The sequence below is a fragment of the Magnolia sinica genome, chromosome 18 (genome assembly GCF_029962835.1).
Source record: "Magnolia sinica isolate HGM2019 chromosome 18, MsV1, whole genome shotgun sequence".
Taxonomy (NCBI): Eukaryota; Viridiplantae; Streptophyta; class Magnoliopsida; order Magnoliales; family Magnoliaceae; genus Magnolia; species Magnolia sinica.
The window spans coordinates 65,538,697-65,557,073 of record NC_080590.1 but is presented as its reverse complement, the minus strand read 5'-3'; the positions used below and the strand labels follow the sequence as shown (position 1 = coordinate 65,557,073).

Below are 18,377 nucleotides of genomic sequence, written 5' to 3'. Positions count from 1 at the left end.
TGCACATGCACGTATTCGTGCCTCTTGACCTATTTCAAATTTTATATTTGTCAACCAACAGTTCAAACCCATCAATTGACGGCCTAATGATGACTAAGACCAATTTACATGATCTAGGAGGTGTACGAGTTACACTACAGTAGTCAATCTCACCCGTCGACGAAACTTTAGGATCCTAATGTGGTTTTTAGATTCAATCGCTCCCTTTCTAAGCCAGAGTTCGTTGTGCTACCTATATAACCTAGGTCCAGTTTAATCCAAATCTATCTCTAATGCCAACTTGTAACGCACCGGATTTCGAGGGTCGAGCGAAGCTCTACTCCTGAGATCCAACACATCACTTATGCAACATGGATAATGATGTTCAGATTCCGTCCATATTAATGAGTTAAACATAAGTGAGATTATACCAAAAACAGCATATTATACTCCAAATATAATTAAATTAAGCAAGTGGAAGACTGAAACATATATATTTAAGTATGTAAGTGTTTCACAACCTCTAGAGTATGAGTATGTTACCGGGCTGAACATATACATGTATTGTTCCAAAATTTACAAAATATCAAAATGTAAAGTGTCCAACTAATCCATATGTCCCTGTAATCCCATCGAATCAACACGAGGTCTATATGGACTTGCTTGAGAGATGAACGTAGGAGAATTCTTCCTCCTCATCTATGAAGTCCAACTCCGTTGCATAGGCTTCCTCATCATCTACATCTAAACCAGAGTCTGGTTGGTGTTTTAAAACACTGTCCCAGGGTGGAAGTGAGTGATCAACTCAGTGGTACTATAAGGCAAAGGTTAACATATTATCAAATCAATCAAGCAATAATGATAAAGCAATAAAACAATCACTTCCTAACTACTCTTGTTAATGCAGGAATGAAGTGCAAGTAATGGTGTATGCCCTCGCACAAAGCTCTCTCACAAGCGACTCTGACAACCAATTTCACATATGACAACACTCCCTAAAGTGCACCTTCCTCGCCAAAAGCACATCCTAACTAATGCAATGCGATGCATAGCCGTGTTAGCCGAGTACTTAATTAAGCTTATTCATACAGGTTCGCGAAGCTAAGGTACCTCCTTTTATATCATTAACTCAAACGAAGGATCCATCTAGGGTCATCAATCCTAGTTAACCACATACGATAGGCAAGTTGTAAGGCATCACCCCTAATGAAAAGCAGTCGATAGGCAAGTTCGAAGTTTATACTCGCGGTCATTACGGAGAGGCTATCACCTCAGCATAGACCAACAGCTCGAACACGGTGTCCCATACCACCATGTCCGGCTCACGAGTTTAGGTTGCTCACTGGTCACTACAGGGAGGCTCGTCACCCCAGAGTAGGCCGACAGCTCGACCACAGTGTCCCATACCACCATACTCGGCTCATAAGTCTTAGTGAATCATGGTACCATGGTTGAAACGAGCTTTTACATTGGTAAGTGGTACCTTAGATTCAAGTAATGATGTCTATACATGGTAAATATGCAATAGGCCAATTGATTTGTTTGGTAAGTTCAATTGGTATGATCACACATTGACTTAATCAACATGGAGTACATAGGCACCCCATGTGGCTTAACTATTGTCGACAATCATTATGCGACCCGAATTCGTCGAGTTACCCAATGTGGCAAGACTAATTCAACCACCCAAACAGGACTTGTTACCGATTGCCTGGGTTAGGTTATAGCCCCATTCTTACTCAGATGCAATTGGTAAACACATGTGATAATCATACCAACATTCAAAAAACAATCCAAATGAATTCTAAGTTCCCGAAAACGGAATGTCGGGCACCTAAACAATGAAATAGGTTAACTAGTTCGACGATTAATCAATATGGATCTCTACAATGATACTAGGGTTAGGTTTTCTTACCCAAATTGTAGCCGAAACAGATCGTGCAGCGAAATGGGGAAGTGATTCAGTACGTAGAGTAGTGGGAGGGAAGCACTGCAGCAATCCCCCAAGATTTCTCTTCTCTCTTTACTCTGTTCTCTTCTTTTCTCTCTTCTCCCTCCTAGGGTTTGGAGAAATTTGTATATGGGAGAGAGAGAGAGAGAGAGAGAGAGAGAGAGAGAGAGAGGGTGTGTGTGAGGCTATTTATAGGTCTAGTAGTGATGTAAATGTCCCCATGACCACTATATACATGGTTTATATCCTTTGGGCAGCTGTTTTTAACAAACAGGGCTCAAGGAAGGCCCACTACTCACATACGTCGTAGGGTAAGTTCCCTGACAATGGATCTATGCCAGGATGTGATTTCGTTGCGATCGGATAGGCCGATCGACCATGGAGGACCTGTGTCAGATCAACGGTCAAACTTGCTCGATCGGGGCCACAGGTATACGGATATATGTAAGGAAATTTTCCTTTTCCATGAGTACAGTTTAATCAGAAACTGACGGTCCAAAATCCCCAATTTCGCGTGTGAGCGAATGGCCCAATTCACTTAAGTTTTAGTTCGTTTTCTAAAGGCATTCGCGTTTCTCACACACTTTACTCAGGGCTCAAGTTGTGCATTTGTGGACAATAACTAGGCTTGATTTTTGCGATAATTGTCAAACCCAGTAGGACGAACATAATCTTATAGTTTCGCGGTCATCGGACTCTCGACGTGCGGTTTAGATTCGATACGAAGTTTCAATGCACTCCCGAGAGTGACAGGCTCTTGGGATTTTTCCTACGTTTTTATGTAGTGTTGTCAGTGGTATTAATCGTTTTAGGTCCTCTCATTTGTGGAAATGATGGCCCAAGCTTATTCCACAGCTTATTCAGTTTAGTACTTAATTAAATTTCGCCTTAATTACAACAAGATACGGTCCTTAGGTATTTCTAGCGAAGGTGGTACTCAGGTCTTTGTATAGATTTTTCCGAGACATTACATGAACTCCATTGAATTCTAGTATGATTTTAAGGAATATTTTTAGTTTTTAATGGTTTGTTATGACTCAAATTACAATAGATCTGTGACAGCTTTAAATATCTTCTTTTCCTCTTTGATATTGTGAGATTGGTAAATCCTATTGTCTGCCATAGTCTCCTGGGCATGGTTGGGTGATGGAATCCATTCCAAATCTCCACAATTCTCCTTTATTGATGACTAGATCAATGGGAAGTTCAGAGATTTGATCATCTCTCTTACCTACTGGATAAGATAGGACTGATTCTAGTTGTGTTCTTGAATCAAGTAAGTTAGCATCCTAAGAACCTACAAGTGAATCCTTGGCACCCTAGTACCCACCTTTAAATTCACAAGTTTCAATCCTAATTCTAATTCTAGTTATTTTCAGAAGCACACAAGTTCAGTCCTTGTGGATTCGACCTTGGTCTCACCAAGATTATTACTACATCGCGACCCTACACTTGGGGTTGTGAACAAGGATTTCATGATTGCCAATGGTATTACATGCTACTCCTCACAAGATAGTTTATATATGAAATAACTAACCTGCATCCACCCCTTCCATTCCTTAATCTAATGCTTATTTAGATAAAGTATGAATTTTCCAGAGAATGACGACTTATCATGGTGAATCTTGAACGAAGTCATAGTTAAAACTAGAAAATAGAGAAACAGGAACAGATCCCGATTGTAAATTTGCAATGGCAAATGATGGTTAACATTAAGTAGATAAACCACATGCAACTGATAACTATTATAATTTCCTTCATTCAACCTAGATCGCACAATGTTCCTAATATCCAAACTCCATTCCAAATAAAATCTTTACAACAATCAGTGTAATACAAGAAAGAATAATAGGAATTAATAATAGAAGCAAAGGAAATAAGCACTACTAAAGGATAGAGCAAAAGTTAGTACATTATCAAACTGATTCCACATATCTAGCCAACTAAAATTCATGCACCTTAAAAAAAAAAAAAAAAAAAAAAAAAAAAAAGGATCCACACAATTCAGGAGCTCTATACCATCTTGTTGCAATATAATCCTGCAAACAAGGGAAAAGGAAAACCATAAATATGCATGATACTAAGAAGAGCCTCTATGGTTAGAGAGAAATAACAAAGGTGAAATTAAATAATAAGAATCTCATTATCTCCTTCCTAATTCAGTTGCTAGATGGAACAGTTAGAAATAGGTAACAGATGCATTTTTTTACCATGTGGCGGTTGATTAGTTATTTGATTAATGAATTTTGAAAAGACAAGTTATCGATATCTTAGAGGACAGGTGAATAGGACAATACCAAATATTTCGATATAATGCGGAATAAATAATTAATTAATCTCAATTGCTCAGAGTATTGAAACCTTAATTCCAAATAATTCGTATGACAACCTTCACCTAAAATATTTAGGCATGATAACTTTATTTCACGACGTCTTTGAGATTAATCTTTTAAACTTGTAAGAAACTAAAATAAATAAAGCATTCACAATAAAGAGATAATCAACCATAACCAATGTACAAGAGGTTATAGTGATTCGGTACTTAAACTCACACTTACTCAACTCCCAAAATTACTGCCCTCGTAATTTTGGCTTTCACTATTTTAAGGTTTTCACAGGATCACCTTAACAACCTGATACAATTCTTATGATTTTCACGGGCTATCACAACCAAAACCCACTTTGTGATTTTTATGGGCTCACCACAAAACAATCTGCTGAAATTTTCAAGCTATCTCAGAAAAACTCATATGAAATAAAAGTAATTACATGATACTTATCTTCAAATGCCGATTCGAAAATGTAACCGAAGCTTGATTGCAACAATCTTCTTTCTTGGGAATTGATGTAGCAGTATATATCCAACTCGAAAGAATAAAAATGGATCTAATGTATTTTCAATAAAACAAAACTCTAATGCTACAAATTCAATTATCTGAATCTCAAGTAGAGTATAAAGAGCTCTCTTAAATATGATTTAAAAACTAACTTAAAAAGAGAATAGAAATGCTTAAACAAGAATTAGAGTTACCGCACAACTATTTTGAAGAGGGCCTGAATTTCTCTCTAACTTTTTAAAGGTTATTTACCAATTTTTGTTTTTGAAATGAATGAGAGAATGCCTTTATTTATAGTCTAAGGATTTGGAAATTTAATCAACCTGATTTTTGGTTCGGTTGGCCAGATTTCAAAGTTTGCGATCCAACGGTTCTCGAATTCCGTGGTATAAGTGAAATCAAAATTTTGGCTGCTGAATCTCCAATTCGGCTAGCTTAATTTGCCTGGAATCTGAAAAGTTGCATTGCTGGAAACTTGACCGAACCAAACTGGGTTAGTCGATTGTCAAGTTCGACTGGCCGAATCTAGAGTCAAGTTGGTCGAACTTGCCTCAGAAAATTCGATAATTGCAGTAAACTTGCCCGAATTATGTTGGGTCAGCCAAATATTGTTAGATTGGCCGAACCTGAATTGAGCTAGCCGAACTTCAGAGTTTTTACATTTTATACGTTATATTTATGACCATTATTTAAAAACACCTAACCTAGGGTCATTCTAAGGTTATATCACATGATGGTTGACATATATAGAGTGCTTTAGTCTTAAACTATGCAAAGTCTTTAATGCTTGAGATGTTGAGCCTCTTTTTAAATGATTTTCATGAGTTGCTGAAGAACACTGGAGTATGCTTGTGATCAATCTGAAAATATGAAATTTGACAATACTAAGTGTGCTTTAAATATAAGTACTAACAGTTACTATTATGGATAAGGTTACTCGGGTTACACGCCAAAAATGCATTCATCATATAGATGACATTGAACGAATGAATAGTTTATTAGTATGTATGTGCTGACTCCATCTCAAATTCTGAACATACTTTTATGTTTTGGCTTTTGATCATATTTATTTACTTTGTTTGTTTGTTTGTTTGTTTGTTTTTTGATAATGTTTATTTTGAACAACTCAACTCAAGTACAGTATTAAATCATGATACAAAAAAGAAATAAATCAACTCAACGCAACTTAGTACTGACTCGACTTGACTCGGTCTGGGTTAGCCCAAGTTAGACCCGAACTCAAAACGAGTCAGGTATGCTAGACTCGGTACCAAGTCGACTTGATTTCTGTAAGGTCTATTTTAAAATTGGGTAACTCTATGCGACTCAACTAGATGATCAACTCAGTCCTCGGACTATACCTAACTTGATACGACTCGATACGATGCTCAGATCTTATCGTCAGGCTTGGATCTACCTGAACCGGAAGCGGATTGGTTGGTGTACCTCACACTAGCTATATTACTACTGTATTGACGTCAGCAAGTTCTGTAGGTTTGATAATGAGGTATGTGTTATATCCAAACCGTCCATCCATTTGGCAAGCTCGTATTAAGGCTTGAGAATAAAAATAAGATAGATCTAACCATCCGCAATGGTGGATTGAACATCTACCATTGAAACCCTTTTTGGGATCATGAAAGTTTTGGATCAATATCAATTTTTTTTCCCCTTCATTCTGGTCCCGTGACCTTAGGAATAGATTGGATGGAAAATAAACATTATGGTAGGCCCTACGAATTGTTTAACGATAAAAATCATTATCTCTACTGCAATTTCTGATGTGGTCCAGATGACCTCTTCATTCTGGTTCCCCTTCATTCTGGTCTCGTGACCTTAGGAATAGATTGGATGGAAAATAAACATTATGGTAGGCCCTACGAATTGTTTAACGATGAAAATCATTATCTCTACTGCAATTTCTGATGTGGTCCAGATGACCTCTGGACATGACTCTTTTTTGGATAATGGTCTAAAATGAACTCTAAAAATATATTAACGGTGTTGATATAATACATACATCACCGTGGGGCATGTAACTTTGATCTCCTTTGAGCCGTTCGTACAACTTGGCGGTCGAGGACCGTCGGTGCTCGTCTCGCACGACACGTACCTACAGCAGAGTGTGTGGTACACCAGCCAATCCGCTTCCGCCCGAACCCGGCCTGCGGTCAATGATCCGTATCTTTCACTCGTGTGCCAGCTAGCAAGCACACGAGATTTCTCCTCCGGAAAGAACTAGGGTTTTGGTGTTGCTTTGCTCCATCCAATCTCTATATAAAGGGCAAAAGCCCATTCCACCCACCCAAACAAGAATCCTGAAAGCTGCTACTAGGGTGCCTCTCTCTCTCTCTCTCTCTGTCGATATAACTCTCTATCGATTTCAACTGTCTCTAGATCTCCGTAGGGTCTCTTTCTCTCGATCACAGCTCTCTCTCTCTCTCTCTAGATCTCAAGAAATCCTATCTGGGCTCTGAAAATTCTAAAAAATCGTATTCCCTCATCTCAACCTAAAAAACCTAAATCTCGGAAACACCATATTCCGATCTCGTCTCTGTCTTTTTATTTTTTAGGGGGGGTGGGGTTATCTTCTTTCTACGAAATCTTTAACCTACTGGGTCTCCGAAATTTTTTATTTTTTTAAATTTTTTAATCTACTGGGTCTCTGAGATTTTTGTTTTTTGTTTTTTTTTGTTTTTTGTTTTTTTTTTTTGTTTCTTTTCTTTTCTTTTCCCATTTGTTTAGGTCTTAACTTGATTTGGATTTTTAGTAGATTCCATTTTGTGATTGAAAAAAAATGCCTAATATTGCAATTCCTTGCTTTCGTGATTTGAACAAAGCGAGGACTCTATCGTTAGGCTATATACATTTCTACCTTTAGCTCTGATTTTCCTCTTATATATATATAGGATTTTTCGGTGACAAGGTAGAGATATTTCCTATGTGTTTCTATTTCTTTATTATATATATATTTGTGTTCTTTGGGAGTTTGGTGATGAATGATGAAATAAATCAGACGGATTCCCACTGATTTCTTTTTGAACGTGATTACTCACCAGCTACTTCTGACACACCATTCAATTTCCCAACACTCTGCAGCAAAATATAAAATATTGGTACTTTGATTTTTTATTATGCTAGCTATTATATCTGTGTTATTTTCTCTTCTTTTATTCCAGTTATTTTGGTGTTGATATCTTATAAAATCTATCATTTTGTTAATATTTTCATTTAAAAAAAAATCTGGGCCAGTGATGTTAGAAAATATTTGCTACTCTTGATGGTGGGAATGCCTACCATCTGATGATCTCTATCCACCAAGATCTCTGAGGCTCTTTCTCTCTATTTTATTTTTGGACGAGAAAAATTAATTTCAGCAGTCGGAAAAGACTGGGAGCGGATTAGGTTAGACGCCGGATCTAAAGAGGTGGGTGGCACCCCTGACTGTGGTGAATGATGCTTGTTCCTTGAATCCACATCGTCCAACCGTTCTGAAAGCTCATTTAGGTCCGAATCTTGGGTGGACCGTAACATAGGAAACAGTAGTGATTGAAACCCTGCTGTTAAAAACTTCATGGGGCCACCGGAATGTTTATTTGCCATACAACCGCTTGATAAGTAGATTGATCCAAAAAATTTGTGGTTGATTACCACTGTTTCCTGTATTATGGTCCACCTGAGTTTTGGATCTGCTCTTCTTTTAAAAAAAAAAAATTTAAAAAAATTAAAAAAATCACGCCCTAAAATGAACCTTCATTACGGATGGACGGAGTGGATTTAGTCACATGAAGCAAGGGGTCCCACCGACGCCTGTGGATCCTGGTCTCACCTAATCTCCTCCCGAAAAGATAGTTCTTTCGATTCAATAAACCTGTTGGGATACAAACCATTCCTACGATAGGCGAGTTTGTTGTCTGGTGGAGATAAAACCCAACCATCTTTCCTCTATATTTTGGGCCATCTTTTTGGACGCGGGATCCATCCAATGCAAGCGTTTCTAGGTTACAACTCCGGATAAGCTTTATGCATAAATTGACATGTAGGCCCATGGCGAGGTTTTTTTCAGAGACATGTAATCCGTCCATTATATGAGCCTGGCCTTATTATACTTGGATACTGAAACTTGGGTTGATCTGAAATCCATGTCCAACTTGACTATTGGAATAGCCTTATGGTGATGCAAGGCTCAGGTACCCCACATGATAGGAAATAGTGGTGATTGGACAGTGTTTCGGTTAAAGCTAGATAAGTTTAAATTGTAGATGTCACTATCTCCACCGTTTCTTGTGGAGTTGGCCTGGTTCAATGTTACGCTATTGGTATATCATCTGATTGGGTCATGATTATGGACCATTAGAAATAATTGTTCACTGGGTAAGCCCTGATTAAAGTTAGGGCATAACATGAGCCATCCCTTTCAAAAGCCATGTTCATCTCCAATGTCACCGTGGGAACCAATTAGAATGAGATCGGGGTGATTTACATTGATTCACAGTGTATTTGAAGATCCACAAAGATATATGTAGATAATTTTATGGTAATATATATAGAGCACATTAAATAATGCCACATTATTGTTCAAGCGACTGGTAAGAGAGCAATCATGTAAAAACAGTTATAGGTGTCATGCCTCAAACTCGGTGAACGGGCTTATAAAATTTATAAGCTTAGAATTCGGCCTATTCTTGGCTCCTAGCTCAGGGATAGCTTTTAAAGATGTATTCTCTCACTATACGGAGCATAATTGTGGGTATTTATGGTTGCCTTTAATGGATGATTGGATAAGAGCTAAAAGCAGTTCACAAGTTCCTTTTAGATTTTTACAATACGATAAAAAAAATTTTAGGAAGCAATTATTTAACAATAAATATATTTCTGTTAAAACTATGAAGGGTAAAATATGTTTTGTATAGAAGTAATAGTGGGGTATGTAGTTAAAGTTTGATAAGTATTGGTCCGAGTGCAGTCTGTTAATGGCTATTACAGTCGTTCTTGATTCTCGATATAAGATGTTCATCATTATATTCATCTTTAATAAGTTGCATGGTTGGAATAATGTCACTAAAGTTGATAAGATTTGTGATACATTGATGATATGTACAATTTATATGTACAAGCTTTGAGCGCTGCAAAAGACAATACTGTAATTGTAGTCCTGACTCTTTAAGTGGGTTCTATTTCTACTGTTGATGAACAACGAAACACAATTGATGATTTTATATCCTTCATGACACTGGTGAGACTCAAACACCATATAATCATTTCATTAAAAATAAAGATGAGTATGCCCTTTCGCGACTCAAAACTGCCGATACACTTTCTGGCTCATGATGACTCAAACGGGCGGATAGACATTCATTGTCCAAGAAAGGTAGAAAGTCTCCATCTGAATTTGTTCAGCACTTTTTCCACTCTTGTTCTAGGGTTCCTCGTGAAAAACGAGCACCCCTATCTAGAAACAATTCAAACAGAGCTTGACCACTATCTTAAGGAGTCACTTTAAAGAACATATGCAAAGAATTTGATGTTTTAAACTGGTGGAAGTCAAAAGTTTGTGATTCATAGTATCATATGCTCTCGTTAATGGCACATGTTTGTGAGCATCCCACCAGAGTGCCTTCCACATCTAAATCTAATAGGCCATGAACTAGATTAGAATCATTCTCAACGAATCCATGAGAAGGGATACAACTTTTTTCATCGAGTCTGGGTGGAGACCAAAGATCTCGAGTGACCGATCCGACAAAACAATTCAAAAGATAAAGTAGTATTGTTAATTTCTTCATGCTTATTCCGAGTTCGAAGTACCATCTGTACAAATAAAAATCCCCTTATGATTTCTTCTTCATATAGATAGATTTAGGATTGTGGAGTTCGAATTTTCTTTTAGTACTACACCGAAATCAATTGAAGCGTTCATTTGTACACATGATTGGCTACATTCGATCTGGGGAAAATGAAACTTTGTTGACAAGGAGTTCAAGGAAGATGAGAGTGAGAAGCAAGATGAGACAATACCTGTAATAATTGCATAAAGCAGGATAAGACATGCATTTTATTTATCTTGCATTTGCTTACAAATACTTAAATTGTAATATTTGATGGGTGGATGGATTTTTATTTTTTATTTTTCTCTTTTCATTTATACTTTTAAATTAGTTAATGTTGCTTAAATCTCATATGATTGGATGATTGAGTTTATTTATCTTCATTCTTTAATTATTTATGTTGCCTAACTTAATCAAATATTTTTCTTTCAAAATAAACACATATAGATATGTTATTGGAAGATGATCCATTGGCAGATTTTTGAGATATAGAGCCTAAGTCTACTCCAAGAATAAAAATATTAAGTTATGTAAGTTATGTGGAAAACAATTTGTAAACAAAACAAATCAGTTAAAATTACATTTGGCTTGTCGGGGAGGAGACATTGCACCATGTAGCAAAGTTCCTCAGAAAGTCCGAGATTTATTTTGAGTCATTCTCGAATCAAATACAAAAACTTTCTCCACCCATTCCCCTACAACTACAACCAATACAACCATCCACATAAGATATAAAAGTAGACCTATTATAATTGAAGAGGGGTTAAGCATATGAATGACCTTTACAGTTAGTAGAGAAGAACAAAAGAAACTTTTAAGGGAACAAGAAGAATAAGATTATCAAGAGATCATAAAAGAAAGCTTGAAAATGACATCCATGACCAGATAACAATATCAACCCCCACTGAGACAACATGATGCCGAAACAGATAAGAGTAAATCATCATAAAAAATGACTAAAAAAACTTATGGAATTTGTGAATGAGGACGATAGAAAGATATCTCTACCATTTAATTCAGCAGTGGCAAATGACCATCTTTTGGATACCTCCAGCTCAGAGTCAGCCCAGAGTTCCTACAGTTGAAGCCATAAAAAGAGAATCAAAGGATGATTTTGGCGACAAACTTGGAGGGGGTTACTATTATGGATAAGGTTACTCAGGTTACACGCTACAAATGCAGTAATCATACAGAGGATATTGAATGAATGAAATGTTTATTAGTTTGTATGTAGATGTGGTTTATTTACTTTTGATTTTTGATAATGTTTATTTACTTTGTTTATTTTATGGACATTATTTATTTACTTTTGATTTCAAAGAAGACCCATCTGAGTGGTTTTAAGCAACGTCTGTATTTTGAACATAGCCTGGACACCCCAAAGGCCAAGGCTAGATTTTTAAACTTGGGTTCAGCCCTCGGGCCAAGTGTTTGATCCCAAGCTCTTGCGGCCTTGCCATAGTAACCCAGCCCAACGACCTGATCCGACTCAGTGCCAACTCGATCCCCAAGGCTAAATTTTTAAGCTTGGGCTCAACCCTTGGGGTCTAGTGTTTGAGCCTAAGCTCTTACCGCCTTGCCCTAGTAACTCAGCCCGACAACCCAATCCGACTTGGTTTTTTTGACCGGGTTGGACTCGGTTCGGATCAGTCCAGCCCAGACCCGGACTCGGATTGAGTCAGACATACTAAACTTAGTACCGAGTTCGATCAAGTTCGGGTCAAACCTTTTTCAAAACCGGATCAAGTCGAATCATACCTAACTCGGTCCAACTCGACTCGATGCCCACCTCTACTTGAAATTAAATAAGATATCATAATTTTTATAGGTACAAAAGTTCACAAAATCATTAAAACAAAGCCTGAAGATGTATAAGAGGAAACAATAATACCAAATTCCCTACTAAGAGACACAAGGTGTCCAAAAATAAGGTGTCAGGAGGATAAAAGTATTTACAAGGTAAGCCTAACTTCATTAGTTGATCTAGGAACGCGATTGCAATAATTAAAAGAAATGATATAAGGAATAGAAAAGGTTGATTAAACACAATTACCAAGCATTGTCAGAAATAAAGAACTCGTAAACTTTTTTTGTTTTTGAATGAGCTTTTGTTAAAGAGAGGCCAATCTTAAATGGGATCCTCATGGCAAATGATTGCATCATCAATTGGTTGACATCGTGGATTAAGTACTCCTCCATTAGTTGCTGACAACGTCTGACCAACTCCTGACTCAACCCATCATAAAACATCCCCGCACTCCAATCTCTTCGGACAAAGAATCGCCAGTTTCTCCGGCCGCGCAAAGCACATTAGTTGCTACGATCATCGAAGGTTGATACCCCAAAAAAATCAATAACTCTGAGGATAAGATCCGAAACGGGCAAAGAAAATTGATACAAACAAAATGTGTGACGGGAGTCAAAACTCAGCGACTTTCGTGTGAAAAATCTTTGACAAAATCGAAGGGCGTAATGGACTGCATTCGCCATTTGAGATTGGCCATGACGAGAAGCTCCATCTGCCCAATCGTTTGAGGGGCGAACACGAAGCGCAACTCGAAGAACTAGAGTCCAAGAGTAGAGGCATGTTCATTTCTTCCATTTTTGCCGTGAGAGAAAGGCAGCTATTAACAGCAGTTGAAAAGGCCACCCATTTCCTCTTGGGAGAGTGATGGAGAAGAGGAACCGATCAAGGTAGTTGACAAAGAGATACACCATTATCGGACGGAAATGGTAGTACTCGTGCACCTTGGACATCCTGTTGATGGCGTCTTGATAGGCGGTAACGTCGAGCGACCGATCCTGGAATCACGAAGGTAGTCAGGTTCCGACATGTGGTGGAGCTTGGAATCGAGGAGGGCGGAGATCGAACGGTCATTGTTGTCTGGTGAGAGATGGTGGTGGGGTATGGTGGAGGAGCATGGTTGTGGTGGTGGGAAGAGAAGAAATGGGATGGAAAGAAAAATGAGAGAAATACGGTTTTAACTTTGCCTTAATTAACATTTCAATACTTGGGAACAGTTTAAAACCGGTAAGATTAGGAACAGCTTAAAACCATTTCTAAACCAAAAACATGGCCATTCCTTATCAACAATTTTGGTGTAGTGTCCTTTTGGCAATGGTTTCCTCAACCGACAGAGAATAGTGGGAGAGGTCTTTGTCAGAGTTTTCCTTGTCAATAGACCATTTATCCAAGTAAAGGTGGATCCCTAGGCTTAAGCTCGAAATATCAGGATATCTTAGAGATCTCTAGGTTGGCAGCTTCCTCCTACTTCAGAATGGACCATGGCAACAGGGGCCTCTCATTCGACAATCACCTTCATCCTTCTAGTCATCTATCAGTGAAGGTTGCTTTTTCAGATCCTTATTATCTGTAACTTACTTTTTGTATTTCGTCGATTGCACTAAATCAATATGAATTAAATCAACATTATTTATTGTTGTTTAGAATTGTCTCTTCTATGATTTGTATTATCGCCAAACCAATATATCGTTTAATCCCTGAAATGTTACCAAACAACCATTATCGGGCCTACTCAACATTGTTGTTTAGAATTGTCTCTTCTATGACTTGTATTATCGCCAAACCAATATATTGTTTAATCCCTGAGATGTTACCAAACAACCATTATTGGGCCTGCTCAACAAATTTCTTCATAAATGAATATCATAACCGAATAACATGATCGACTTTTGATCCGGTTTTCTCAGATCGTTACTTCCATCTCTAGATGTGATCGCTAGATTCAACTTCCTTTTGAAATTCAAATAATGGTTGGGTCATGCACAAGTTATCAGATCATGAAGAAGGAACAAACTACTCCCACCACGTTTTTGCTCTTGTAACTGTTAGCAGTAGATTTGTGACTTCTCATGGCTAATCGACCCTCTAAGCTCATAAATATTTGCATTCTGATAACTGCTAGTGGCACACAAAATCCTAACCCATTACCTAAGTGTTATAATGTCTCCTACTTTAAGAAGTCATCATATCATTAGCAATTGAGCTTAAGATGAGGCTTTTCGGTTTTCTCCTTACACCTAGGCCAGCACTCTGCTAACTATGTTGCTGGCTTTTGACGTGGAAGATCTGAGAAATCATATGGAAGTATATAATATACTTATGTCGCCCTAGAAGACCTGTAGGTACATACAACACTAGGTCCTAGAGGACCATCCCTGGATGCTCACAATGTGTGAAAGCTTACCAAGATGGTGGAAGCCTACCCCATAAGGGGAGATGCGAGTTAATGGAATCCAACTCAAGAAAGTGGACGGATCAACCCACTTGATAAATTCACGCATCCATGCATCTCGTAACATTCATGCATTTCTATTTTAATTATGACATGTATGAACCATGATGGGTTCACTCACTAGGCCTGGCCAGCTGACGCTATATTGATGAAAAACTGTACATACTTTGTAGAAAATGAAACAATTGCTCCATTCTCAAGACAGAAGGTTGAACTAGTGGATGATTCACAATGGCAGTGGCTCTATCTTGAAGAAGACGAGTTGTATGCACTGAATCAATAGCATATTGAGTGAAATTTATGTTATTTTCTTTAATCATGTTTCGGAGTTTTATAATTGAGCATTTTAAAGTATTTGTTTGGTTAGTTGTTTAATAAAGTCCCAAATGGGTTGGTTGTAGTACAAGATATGAAACATATGGACTAAATGATTTTGAATTCTTTTGATTGGTTGATGTATGTGAATGGTTAGGATGATTGAATGTGCAATGTCTAGATGAATGGCTGAGTTTGTCAACTTAGAGCGCAATTAATTATGTGCCTCTGGAAAAATAGTATGAATACATGGTTTTAGTACACATTTTGTACAAGTCAGTCTGTAACTCGGGTCCGAGGGTGCACACTCTTTATCTGAATTTCGGGGTGTGACATTAACTAAAAACTCAATCCAGTCTAGACTTTTTTAATATAAGTCATTTGAATTAAGAGACTTTTTTCACACAATCTACCCAAGGGTTGTCAACTTGAATTAACCCGAGTCATAATCTACCAGATCATACCTAGGGTAGTGAATGTGTCTGGTTTGTGTTGGGCTGGCATACCCGGATCCAAACATGATATACAAATTCAGATTTGAATCCTGTTCACTTTGGGTCCAGGTATCATATATGAGAAAGACTTTGTCGAACGGGCGGACCAGATATAATGTGGTGCCCAATCAGATAGTGGGGTCCAAGCTTCGAGCCTTGTTTGAGTCTTGATTTGGACAAGTAATTGGGTCTGGAACCAGGTCAGAAAGATACAAGCTTTCATCACCTTGCTTTCACCGAGGATGGACACTTGCACAAGAGAATTCTTCGAATTTACAGCTCTAAGCTGCCCAAAAACCAGCTCCAGTGCCTCTAGGAGCATGGATAGTGTAGTGCCACCATGCCATTATTGCACACACAGCATACACCAATCAAATTGAAACTATTCTAAATCGACAATAGTCCAAAACCGAATTGCTTCAACAATTTTAACCCCTTTCATCAGAGCATACAAATGGACGATACTTAACAGAAATCAATAATGGTTACATTCAATGAGAAAGCCATTTATTGGATGGTCCAAATCATCTAATTAAAGCAATATTATTATGCAAGGTTTAAGAACTTGAAACTCAATTTGAATCCAATGAGCAAACTCCAAAATGGCTCTAAATTCAGTGCAAAACTCAACTCCTCTTCCTAGTCATTTCTTTGACTTGGCCATTCTCTTAAGTGATTCAACTCAGGGTGTTTCTCAGGGATTTCTAAACCTTGTTATGAACTATATTGAACTAGACTAGTAGTCAATTTTTGTGTATGCTAGTGCTCCATAAGAGGACTGTAGCAAAGGAACATATTTTAATTTTTTCCATGTCTTTGGCAGATTTTTGTCGACATTTTAGAAGGTTCAAACGTTAAGGTGGAAAATCTCTGCAAGTTTTTGGAGGAGCATGACATACTTATGCTCCCAATGAGAGCATCCAGTACGCACATAAGAAAATGCACACGCACATAGGGAAGAGATGGCACATGCATGCATTGTGTTCATATTCATGCAAAACAAATTCATGTTTCCATGTAACTGTTTGTATCAGTGGTTCCATCGCCCACATCATATGTATAAATAATGGAATATTAGGAACCTACTTTCTCTGTTGTTAAGTGTTGAGTGGCAAATATTGCATATTTTACACCATTTATATCTTAGTTTTATGAACATGATAATGCTTAATGGTATATTTTTTCAATAATTTCATACAGAAAATCATAGATTCTATCCTTGATAAAATATAAAACAAAAGGAGATACTATCATTTCATTTTAGTTTCATTGAGCCATAGAACATTTTTAAAAAAAGCATCAGTTACGAGCATACCAAAGAGCCATCAGAAAGGCTTTGTAAATTCAGATTTGAATCCTGTTCACTTTGGGTCCAGGTATCATATATGAGAAAGACTTTGTCGAACGGGCGGACCAGATTCAGAAGATTGCATTCCCTTGCCAGGAGCTCCCTTTGAAGGCTGCATAACACTTACTATCTTGTTTATCCACTCAACCTTCTCTTGCATACTCTCAGCCTTCAAAAGAAGGGCGCTGTGGGCTGCATGATCAACAGAAAATCAAGGTATATATTAGCTCAAAAGGAATGAAAAGAAAAGAAAAGAAAAGAAAAAGAAAGAAACAGGATAAATATTCAGAAGGGAACAAACCTTTCAAAACTGTTTTGTAAGGAACCTTGCTAGTAATCTTGAACACGACCTTGACCTTCTCCTGTATCTGGTCCATTTTCCTTCTTATCATCGGAACTTTTTGCTGGAGGTTCATCATCATCTGGAACCTCTTGTATATTACACTCCTGCAGAGATAATATATTAGACCGCAGAAGTGCACTGATGATTATGTAATAGTGTTTGAGTTTTTGGATCTCAACAAAGTTTTTGTTAATTATCAAAAAGAAAAAGTCACTGATTTCAGACATAAAACTACATGTTATATTCACTGGAAATGTGCACAGAGTTTGTCTAATCACCATTTGCATAATCATTGCCAGAATCTGTGTAAAGAATGATGGCCACCACATTGCTGTTTGCTAATGTAGCCAAGCTGATCAGGCTGGCCAACATCAGACCATTACAATTGAATTGTAGGACAGAAATGAAGATACCAATTGATTCAACCCAGCAAAAAAAGTATTGAAGATAGCAATCTCAAAAAGATAGAATAAAATAGCTAAAAATTTATGAGAAAAACAATTCAGTAGAAAAGAAAAAAGAGCTGGATTATAGAAAAAGAGGGGACATGAATACTAAGGTTGTGATTTGGATAGGCTGCATTTCTACCATCAAAATGTTAATGCACTGCAAATCAATTGAAAATCTCCAAAACCCATTTACAAAACATGATTTTTTTAACTCTAAAAATGCAATAAATCTGTCCAAAATACATCAAAAGAAAACACGGGCATTTGCCTACATATCAAAGATCAAGTCCTTCTCAATGCATTCCACTTGAATTAGTAAAAAGGAAACATTTACAAAACATGGGTTTTTGGCTAAAAATCATTTGGAAATCTCCTGCCTCCCATTCAACTTGCATCTATTTACTTATTTAGCCAAAACACATTGACAAAACATGGATCTTTTTTCTCTACAAATGCAATAAATCTACCCTTAAACACACCAAAAGAAAAACATGGGGTTTTGCCTACAAACCCAAGATCACATCTTTGTTAATGTAATGCAATAAAAAACCACTTAAATGACTTAAAGAGCAGTCTT

At 37.4% G+C, this 18,377-nt stretch overlaps 1 protein-coding gene and 2 non-coding genes across 3 annotated transcripts; 2 read left to right on the top strand and 1 right to left on the bottom strand.

The window, feature by feature from the left end:
* The first annotated feature begins 7,759 nt into the window (after window positions 1-7,759).
* On the top strand, window positions 7,760-7,841 carry LOC131234212 (small nucleolar RNA R12). The gene has a single exon (XR_009165619.1). It is a non-coding gene; the product is annotated as a small nucleolar RNA R12 (small nucleolar RNA).
* Window positions 7,842-8,013: 172 nt separating this feature from the next.
* Window positions 8,014-8,101, top strand: LOC131234098 (small nucleolar RNA SNORD24). The gene has a single exon (XR_009165511.1). It is a non-coding gene; the product is annotated as a small nucleolar RNA SNORD24 (small nucleolar RNA).
* Window positions 8,102-17,039: 8,938 nt separating this feature from the next.
* Window positions 17,040-17,476, bottom strand: LOC131232423 (dynamin-2B-like). Its single transcript, XM_058228643.1, has 2 exons — window positions 17,310-17,476; window positions 17,040-17,200 (listed from the first exon to the last, which is right to left on the bottom strand). Exons 1-2 carry the CDS (start codon window positions 17,428-17,430, stop codon window positions 17,040-17,042), a joined length of 282 nt encoding a protein of 93 aa, XP_058084626.1. The 5' UTR covers window positions 17,431-17,476.
* Between the last annotated feature and the right edge of the window lie 901 nt (window positions 17,477-18,377).